Source organism: Aulonocara sp. 'chitande type north' Nkhata Bay, linkage group LG1 (genome assembly GCF_057382095.1).
Source record: "Aulonocara sp. 'chitande type north' Nkhata Bay isolate Kocher_YH1m ecotype deep benthic linkage group LG1, A_spYH_male_GT1.1, whole genome shotgun sequence".
In the NCBI taxonomy this organism is placed as follows: Eukaryota; Metazoa; Chordata; class Actinopteri; order Cichliformes; family Cichlidae; genus Aulonocara; species Aulonocara sp. 'chitande type north' Nkhata Bay.
The window spans coordinates 27,692,754-27,703,626 of NC_141344.1; the positions used below are offsets into that span (position 1 = coordinate 27,692,754).

Below are 10,873 nucleotides of genomic sequence, written 5' to 3' on the forward strand. Positions count from 1 at the left end.
ATTCTCATATTAACATATCAATATTTTAGTAATCTGGGCAAATTTGGATTTTATCAGTAACATGAACAAAATAGAAAGTAATTAGGAATGGTAGGAACTACTTCTTTCCCCCCCTGTCGTCGTGATACGCAAAATACGGCTGTATAAATGGAGCCGTATAAATTTATACAGACTCACGCGTGTTCGCTTATTTAGTTAGTCTTAAGTGGAGTCGTGTAAACAGCCAATATACAGTCTGTGACATGTGCGGCAACACCACAAACCTTATCAAACACAAAAAAGTAAATTATAATACAGAATATGATGATAAATTTATGATGGACAGGCGCTGCTAGCGCGAGACAGACATCGCTCGCGCTCGCTTTGTTGCAGGCAGGCACGAGTACAGAGGGAGAACGTGGAGCTATTGGCGGACGTGTAGCAGGTGACGATTTGTCACCTAGTGTAAAATGTTACGCTTTGGGAGTGAGAACGGGTTGGCTCTGCCACCTGGGCTACAGCCAGGGAGCATTTTGAGTTGGTTTTTGGTCAGTTGGGTGGGTTTGCCAGCTTTCAGTTCTTGTTTGTTTTTGTTTTGTGTGTTTATTTTTTTTATCTTAAAATGTGAAAAACTTAAAATGTCAGAAATCTGCTTTTCATAATATAAATATCCTTATATAACTTAAGAAACACTTCCATTTGACTTAAATTTAATATTAAAAAAATATGCATTTTTAAAATAATCTTAAAATGTTATTCTACAAAATGCGCAACAATTTAATTTTTTTTTAAATCGTTTTAGCTGTCTGTGGGACCCAGGAAGACGGTATACCTGTATATCTACACTTTCTGCACTCCAGCGTCTTCTGTTCCATGTGAGAGGATTTTCTCTGAGGCAGGAGAAACTATCTCCAAGAAAAGAAACTCGGCCATCACACAGTGGAACAAATCCTCGTCTTAAATAAAAACCAAACGGGATGACCTTAAATGCATCCATCCATCCATCCATTCGCTTCCGCTTATCCTTTTCAGGGTCGCGGGGGGCGCTGGAGCCTATCCCAGCTGTCATAGGGCGAATGCATCACGTTTTTAATTTGCAAGTTCATAAGCATTTTCTCTTTCCGGTTCACAATCAATTCTACCCTCAGGTCAAAAAGTATGGATAAGAAAATTGGCCTAATTTAATATTATTTATAAACACACCTGTCCAGCTGTCCTGTGATTAATTGCATAAGTACATGGAGGCAGGACCTCAGAGCAGAAGCATAATGTGTTGAACATTATTATGTATATTATATATATTTTTTCCACTTACTGTATTTATCAACATCAAGAAGTCACAAGTAAAGAAAGACCACACCGTGGGGCATGATTAGACAAGGAAAGTTTGTTGATCAAAATTTATTAAACAAATAAACAACAATTTTTTCACTCAGTGCTGGTGAAATTTTTTAGGTCTTCCACTTGACGTTTTTGTTCCATGATCCTCAGGATCATTTAAGAAATTCCAAATGACTATCTTACTGCGCCCCATCTCAGTAGTGATGGCGTGCTGCGAGAGACCCTGTTTATGCAGTTCAACATCAGGACTGTATGTCTGACAGCCCATAAATAAAGTACCCATAAAAATCAACGTTTTATTAAAACCACATTTGTTGAAGTTCCCAAACTTGATCATATATTCAGTCATCCACATTTATTATTCTCCAAGTACACCTTGACCAAGATAAACAGGAAGAGATGACTTCTATTTTTGAGCAATGGCTAGCAGCTATTTTTGACTTTCTCAGGCTAAGTGGTCATTTTACAGCCAAAACAGACCTCGCATCTGTTGAATGTATTCTTCAGTTTTTGGTTTTTGTCCACTTAGTTCAACAGCCTGCCCACCCTTCTGCTGATGACGGCCTATAATGTCCTTGGCAATCCTCATGCTGGCAGCCTGTCCTCCAGCGAGGTTTACTGCATGAGGTCCAACCTATGTGAGAAATTGGGGGGAAAGGCACGGCCAGCCTGTAATATAACTAAAAAAAAACATCACTACAAATACAATTTGTAAAACTTACCTGAAGAGCTGCGTACTGCCCCATCAGGTAGAGTGGGCATTCTTCTGTCCACTGTAAGCTTTCTGTTATGCACGGCCATCCGTCTATCACCTAAAGAACACAAAACACATGTCATCAATAATTTATTTTTATATCCAGAGACTGATTGCAGAAAAAAACTACATGAAAACATAAAAAAATTCCTCATCATACAAGTAATTTCCAAAACCTTTGTGCATGTACAATACACTTCTGTGTTGTACATGCACAAACACTACACATTTCTCTACATAACACACCTGAATTGGGAATTCCTTCATCACTTCAGAAAGTAATGGGTCCTGTTTCACATCAAGTTTGCAGCCAGTGGCAATCCAAATCTTATCTCCAGTCCAGTGCTCCCCGGTGGTGAGGGAAAGGCTCCAGACCTGGTTTCTGTAGCACCAGCTGGCTTCACTCACCTAGACGGTGTGAGATTCTTTATCTCCCTGTTCATTATAGGCCTTATTTGACATACAATGCACACAATGCAGTTATCACACTGTCAAGCCAGTGAGGTAACTGCATTGTGCAACTCCAACATGGGTGACTTGTCCACATTAGGATGCTGGAAAGGTAGTAGAACTCAGAAGTTTGTCATTACTTGGTGGGTCATATCTCATTTTACTCTTGGGACCTTCTACACTGAATACAAACCTGACAGTACGTCTTCACATCCACCTGTCCGTTCACTATGAATGGCTGCAGATGGATGTAGGCCTCCGGGGTGACGGCCCCTCCCTTCCTTGCCTGATGAATCATTGCAAGGCGTTTGTGGAGACTCCTCTCATTGTAGAACTGCCGTAGGTAGGCTTGGCCATCCATCTTGATGCCGTGCTCCACATGAGAGTAACGACCCACCAAACTCTCAACGTCACCCACGTCAAACTGTTTCAGCTGTGGAAGAAAACAACACGAGCTAAAATGTGTACTCGAGTTGGACAGAATTATTATTAATTTTTGGTTCATGTGCCGTTTTACAGTCTCTAAACCTGGAGGTGTTTTCTCATAACCCATGTCACATGGCTGGCACCTTGTTGCAGTGCAACTGAGATGACGTGAGCGCTGGTCAGACCTCCACCAATGACCATTACTCTCTGGCCGGGCTCACAGACTACATACAATGACAGAAACACACAAGCACACAGTATTTGCACAGGGAGGAGCAGGTGTGAGGATAGGTGCCAAATGGCCAACGAAGTCTGCAGAAGCAAAGACATTTATCAGAAAGCAAAGGTTATAACATTCTAGGAAACGTGCAAACAACTCACAAAGCGGAGTTTTACTTTATGATACTGGGTCACTAAAGCTTTAATGTTTATGTAATCAAATTATTTCTAAAAGAAATCTCACATACCTTGAGGAGCGAAAGTATCTTTGTCTCTCACACAATTTGTTTCTCGAGGTTTTTGCTTAGAATTCGGCAGATGATGCATGAGATGAACTGTATGCAGTAAACGCTCCTCTGGGTAGCTTTCACCAATGCTTTTCACCCACGATGGGATGTTTGCCATCTGGGCACGGGTTGGACCTGTTGCCATGACGACCTGGTAGGCTCTTAGGATGGTGCCATCTTCAAGTTGGACTTGAAAATATTTAGCTGTCTTCCCCGCCCCATTTCTCTTTGCATCAGACACCTTGAAGACGTCACTCTGATTTTCCTCCTCCTGTTTCAAGTTCTCGTCTTTCATCTCTGTCTCGTCTTCCTTCACAGGGGTGATGTGCTCCACTGTTCCCTTCAGCAGCACTTTGTCCAACTTGTATCTCTCCACCTGTGTTTTAACTGAAATAGCTAAGGAAACAGCAATTCTCAAATTTTGGTGCTCATGCTGCTTAAATTTGGTAGGATAAGTGGTAGCAATTAGCAATTTATTGTTGCCATTGGTGTTTTGGTGAGTTTCTCGAAGCAGCAGAAGATGTCATCCAACATTAGTTACATTATTGCAAAGTTTTTTTTAATAGTGAACTAAACTCAAACCTAAAAGTAGGTGTGAAAAAAATATTTGAGTTGACCAAAATAAAAGATAAAAACTACAACTGTTAAAAACAAATTTAACATTGAAACTAACTAAACTAATTTTGTGAAGTTGTAAAACCAACTAAAATAAAATATGGAGGATATAAAATTAGTTGGATTATTTCTTAAATTATAAGAATAAGGTTTGATGAGTCTTTGATGGATGTCTATAAGACCACGAGTCAATTGTTTTCAAATATTGATGTTCTTATTGTATTAGCTTCAAGTCAAGTCTAGTTGGCTTTATTGTCATTTCAACCATATACAGTTTAACAGTACACAGTGAGACGAAACAATGTTCCTCCAGGAACCAAGGTGCTACATGCAACATAAATTTACAACATAAATTAACAGAAAACACTAAACTAGCTAACTAAGAGGCCTAGTTAGCTGGCTAGCAGAGACAAGACAGACTGACCTAACATAAATTACAACATAAATTAACAAAAAAAAAAAAAAGCTTGCTGGTTTTCTTACATTCTTAAATGTTGCCTCTGGCATATGTCCTCCATACATTAAAAATTAAAAAGACTTAACTATGAAGCTAATAAAAACTAAACTAAAACTAGACATCTTCAAAATAATAAAAGCTGACAAGAAATCCCACTGTTTGAACAAGCTGAATCTAAAAACAAAATAAAATCCTAAAGCACAGCTCTGTTCCAAACTTTGATGCTCCCCCAACAGCAACAGGTAGAGAAGAAATCACATTGTCTAAAAGAAATGTCTCATTTTAGGATTCAAAGTTTCAAAGTTTATATTCTGTTTTGCATGCAAACTTCTCTTATTCAGTAACACAAATGTGGTGTTAAAAGAGCAGCAATCAAAGCTTACAAAGTGTACCAATCAATGCAGTGTAACTTCAAACAAGACAAGCACACATGCTATTTACACGCACAGCTGCTCTCACCTGCTCCTTGAAGAAATCCACACTTAGTTTTGTTCCTGGCAGACTGAAGGACAAACTCTTCTTTAGCCCAGAGCTGATGTTTAGACGTTTCCTCTCTTTCTTGCCGAGCCTCATGTCGTTAAAGAACGCATTTTCATCCAGAATATAAACCTGCTCTGGGAGGCTATGAAGCTCTGCCGAGCGCTCGCACCTTAAAGCAAATTCCTGCAGCGCTTTCTGTCAGGACAAATATTCACACGTTAACACCGTTCTTATTCGTACCTCATTTCCACAGTAGGGGAAGTCGATTGTGCTTCTACCTTATTAAGAGGGTCTGTGTGCACCAGCGAGTGTGAGCGCAGATGAGGGATGTTCAGAGCTGTGAACTGGCTCTCCCACAGAGCAGTCCACTCTCCATAGGTGTCCACCACTCTGAGACTGAGTGGGGAACAAACTGTCCTCTCCGATGTGGTTAACTTTGCATGTTGCACCTCCATCGCCTGGCCTGCAGAATATTTAATTTGTCAACAAAGAGAACAGAGAGAACTGTTCATTCTTATTTACAGCATCAGTGGATATCAAAATAAGTGCGTCTTCAGTCTCATTATCATGTTCACATAAAACTCAGTTATGTCTGAAAAATTGGCGAATTACAAAAGCCGGCTTTTTTTTTTAAACAGTCAATTTAAAAACTATCCAGAAAAGGTCTAAATGACTAAAAAAAATCAAAATTATCTGGTTCAGTTTGTGTGGATACTTGAATTTTATTTATTCGTAATAAGATACTTTCGATTTTTATCATTTGTAGTTTAGTTAACAAAATATTACAAAACTATGAAAAACTCCCAGTTTCTCATCACTCATGTTCTTCAATCTACTTGTTTTGTCTGACCAACAGCCCAATAATATTCTCTGCTTTTTAAAATAAAGTGCAAACCCTTTATAAACAGATCTACATTACGTCTGGTATTTCTGCTTAAAACGATTCAAACAATCTGTCTTCAGTTCATTTTGCCGGACGGTTTGGTTAATTGCCTGAAAATGTTTCCCTGTGAACACTCAGATTCTCAGTAACAATCCTAACATCTTCCCAGTTTTGAGAAAGTAAAGATAAGCACACCATACCATCTGTTACCCTCTTCTTCCTCTTCATCTTGCTAGTATTGGGCTTGTTGCTGGATGTTTCTGTGCTTGGCTGAGACTTGGTGGTGGAGGTGGAGAACAGCGAGTCATGTCTAACATCTGATTTTGGGTCCCAGTCATTGCTACATAGCAAGCTAGCCAGGGTTAGGGCATGAGGGCCACTTCCTATTATTAACACATCGTGTATCACCATCTGAAACACACATACAGTAATGATGTCAAACAGTACAACTCTTATATTGCTGATTTTATTAAAGACAACACCGAGAAAGTTGGTATGAGTTTCTGAAAAGCAATTTAGGAAACTTCAAACAACACAGTTTGTCAAAGTTCACTCGTACATGCAAATACAGACTTAAGCTGTCTTGTTTTCTTGCCAAGATTTAAGCAGATAAAATGCTACATACTTATCAATACTGTAAGAGTCTTTAAAACTCTCCCAGGTAGAGTTTTAAAAAACTTCTCAGGAGGCAGACACACACTTTCATGCACAATTTCTCATTGTATGTTTAGTATGTCACAGTACCTGTTTGGATTTATTCATCAGCTTATTTTGGCTTCTGAGATGGTGAAAAACTGGCCAGTACACTGGATTGAGGGTCCACCGTGTGCCGCTGTTACCAATGTTGCAACAGTGGAGTGGGCTTCTCATGTAATTCAATCCACCTGAACATCTACGGATTTAGCTGGATGTCAGTGGCTCCACAGGGCACGCTGGAAATAACTGCAGAATGTGTGGTTGCTTGTTTGTGTGTGCGCCCTTGTATAAATTTAGTAACAACTCATCATAGCAGCAAAGCATCAAAGTCCCTGCATAACAGATATGTTTGCAGTCATACAGTTATGTGAAAAAGAAAGTTTTTACAGGCTTCTAGCTGTGGACAGCGCTGATATTCTCTGGAGGCTTTAAAACAGGTGTGTCAAACATAAAGCCCAGGGGCCAGAATTGTCCCAACAAAGACTAATAATAAGTGAAGGAGGGTATACATTTTCATGAGTTTTACAGACTGTCTTATTGATGAAGACCTCCCCCAAGGCTATTTATACAGCACTAAAGTAATTAAGTAACAGATAAATAACTAAATGAGAAAAAAATTCTTTTTTCACTGCCTAAGGAAATTTGTTTGTGTGGGGTTTTTTTTTGTTTTCTTTGGAGAAAAACAATAAATGAAGACAAAAAGAAGGACATTTTCTGTGAATTAACAAAACATTCTGTTTCATAATTACAGGACAGTCTGCACAATGAGCCGCCATGACCTTCTTGTCACAAACTGTCTCACTGACCATTATTTTTGTTGAATTACTAGGTTTGGGTCCAGGTGACCTTCATCTTTACAATAAAGCAATGTTCACACAGTCGCTTACAGACAGTAATATATATTTACTCCCATCCGCACAATGAAATCAACCAGTTAGAAAATACTAACTCACTCCTGGTGGCCGATTGGCGGGACCTGGTGCCTGTGGCCCGGCTGGGCCCCTTCCGGGGGGTGGGGTGCCCTCAAGCCTCTGGCCTCTGGGCCTGAGGCCTGGTCCTCTCTGGCACAGATGGCTGCCGGAAGAGCCCGCGGGCACGTCACAGCAACCCCCTCTGGCCTCTGCTCCGCGGCTGCTGGGTGACCTCTCGTTTGGGGCTCTCCTCAGCTCTTCCCAGGAGGGTGGCACAGTTGCCCCTGTGGTGGTCCTCCTTGGGTCCTCGTACTCTGGGGCCTCTGGATGTCTGGGGCCTGGATCTCCTCAATACCTGCTTCATGCCCTGGGGCACGGGGCTATGGCTCCCCACACTCCCTAGCAGATCGTTACATGGAGAAACCTTTTGAATAGAAGTCAAAGGAGCTTGCAAAGAAAAGCGTCTGGACTTCTTTAAGTTGTTTGAAGACGTTTCACCTCTCATCCGAGAAGCTTCTTCAGTTCTGAATAGAAGCGTGCTGATCCACACAGGTGTGCACACGGGTGTTCACAGACACAAACTACACCTTTCTTGGGTGCTACCTCAAAGCACATTGTGCGCTGTCGATCTTGTGTACTGCACAATAACATTTAGTATTTAGTATCTACTGTTATCTACTGTTAGCTAGTTTATTGTGATGGTGTTGTATTTATTATGTTACTCTTTTTGGTTTGTTTTCTCTTCTGTTTTTTCTTATACAGGTGATCCAGGTGTTGTATTTGTTTTTTCTTTTTTTTCTTCCCCCCTTTCTCACCGTCTCTTCTCCCCTCTATTTTTCTTTCTCTCCCTCTCTTTCTTTCATTCTTTCTCCCTGTCCTATCCCCCAGTCATGTCTGTCCCGTCTGTAACAACCGAAAATCAAAGCAAATAAATACATAATTATAATTAAATACATAATTAAATGGACCAATATGGCAAGGCCATGATGATCCAATTGGTAAAGTAAATTCGCTTGGCATCTTTCTTGGCCTTCAGACAACAATTCTGATGGCTAAAGATCCAAAAGGGACAGGCAAATCAAATAAATAAATAAAAATAAAAATAAAAAAATGCCCAAAAAAAAGAAAAAAAGAGAGAAAAGAAAACTAACTCTTACAGACACATCACACATGTGTGACTGGATAATTAGATTCAAAAACAACATTGGTTTTGTTATTGGGTCTCTAGAAGGCAAAAGGAAAGACAAGCAAACTGCCATTTATCAATAACATCAAGATCCAAAGAGGGATAAAAAAAAAATCTATTAAATATTCTAAAACCATCATTTAAAATGAGTTCATATCAATTGTTAATACTTTCTTTCATCCATTTGGTGATGATGTGCAGTGTTAAAAGAATGAAAAACAGCTTTATGATTTATTCAAATAATAAATCAAACAATGATCCACATAAACAGGCTCTTGTGGAAAATTTCAAAATTACTTTAAATAGGAGTTCAGCATTCAATGCTGTAAAGTAAATATCCAGAAACCCTCTCTTCTCTTCTCTAATAAATCATGGTGTCCTCCACTAGGTGGTGCTGAGGACAAAAATTGTGAGGACACTGAGCTTGTTCTCACTCCCGAGGCGGAACATCCCAACGTTTTTGTTGCGACACTATATCACGTTTCATGTCATTAAAGTGGGCTAAAACACTGTAATTCAACACAAATAATGATAAGCAATACACTGTGTGGAGGTCAAATTATAAATATGTATATACATTATAAGCTCAGAGATTTGTGCTGACTTCTGTTACACCCCGGCCTAGGCAACCGGGGTGCAACGCAGAAAAAATAAAAAAAAGGAAAATAAAAATAACCCCAAAACGAGATTTAAAGCAAAACACCACATTTATTTACATCACCAAACACCAGACGTCAAACTATTTACAACGGGGGGGAAGATCGCGACCATGACACACTGAAACACAAGGCTTAAATACATAGAAGGGGCAATCAGGGAATGGACCACAGGAGGGAAACACAGCTGGGGCAAATTAGACCTGACGAGACAGGGAAACGTAAACTGAAAACACTAAGATAACACAGACTTTCAAAGTAAAACAGGAAACACATAACAGTCACGCCAAAAGCAACACACCGACAACACCAAAACGTAACAGTTCCCCCCACCCAAAAATCAAACATGTAACCCCAAGTGAAATGTTTGATCAAAACCGGATGAAGGCAGACGAAGCTGATGACGGCTGGAGCGGCCCCACCGACCCTCCAGCGGACGACGAAGGCTGGAGCGGTCCCACGGACCATCCAGCGAAGGCGGATGAAGGCTGGAGCGGTCCCTCGGACGCTCCAGCGAAGGCGGATGAGCAGCCCACCAGCTGCACACACGGACACGCAGCCCACCAGCTGCACACACGGACACGCAGCCCACCAGCTGCACACACGGACACGCAGCCCACCAGCTGCACACACGGACACGCAGCCCACCAGCTGCACACACGGACACGCAGCCCACCAGCTGCAGAAGGCTGGAGCGGTCCCTCGGATCCTCCAGCGAAGACAGAAGGCCGAAGCTGTCCCTCCTTCGGACCCTCCAGCGATCCCGGACGAGCCCCCATATGTTACACCCCGGCCTAGGCAACCGGGGTGCAACGCAGGAAAATAAAAAAAAGGAAAATAAAAATAACCCCAAAACGAGATTTAAAGCAAAACACCACATTTATTTACATCACCAAACACCAGACGTCAAACTATTTACAACGGGGGGGAAGATCGCGACCATGACACACTGAAACACAAGGCTTAAATACATAGAAGGGGCAATCAGGGAATGGACCACAGGAGGAAAACACAGCTGGGGCAAATTAGACCTGACGAGACAGGGAAACGTAAACTGAAAACACTAAGATAACACAGACTTTCAAAGTAAAACAGGAAACACATAACAGTCACGCCAAAAGCAACACACCGACAACACCAAAACGTAACACTTCTTTTTTTTTATAATAAGATAGTAATTAAATGTGTATTAAAATGACAACCCTGCTTTAAATCCATCTCTCTCAGTTGGGTAGCCATGGCTGCTGGTAGCATGGAGGCATCACCAAAATTTCCTTCTTAAAATAAACTTAAGAAAAATTGTTTTTCTGAACTCATGATAGGTTGACCTTTTTTGAGCAAGAATATGAAATATGTACTGTACAGCAAGGGGTGCATCCAGAATTTTTTCATAGGGGTGGCCTTATAGGGGCCACTAAAAATATGGGGGGGGCACACCAAAAACTGAATTTCCAGTTTTAATATGCTGTCATCAAATATAGGTTACTTGAAAAACATGCCCTATATGAGACTGAAGAAGTTACTTGGATGAGT

The 10,873-nt window shown here is 40.8% G+C and overlaps 1 protein-coding gene across 1 annotated transcript; it reads right to left on the reverse strand.

The window, feature by feature from the left end:
* Window positions 1–1,420: 1,420 nt before the first annotated feature.
* Window positions 1,421–6,761, reverse strand: LOC147339239 (uncharacterized). Its single transcript, XM_086299235.1, has 10 exons — window positions 6,636–6,761; window positions 6,092–6,302; window positions 5,287–5,471; window positions 4,988–5,203; window positions 3,418–3,832; window positions 3,053–3,174; window positions 2,718–2,957; window positions 2,321–2,482; window positions 2,043–2,132; window positions 1,421–1,954 (listed from the first exon to the last, which is right to left on the reverse strand). Exons 1-10 carry the CDS (start codon window positions 6,759–6,761, stop codon window positions 1,784–1,786), a joined length of 1,938 nt encoding a protein of 645 aa, XP_086155361.1. The 3' UTR covers window positions 1,421–1,783.
* Window positions 6,762–10,873: the final 4,112 nt, after the last annotated feature.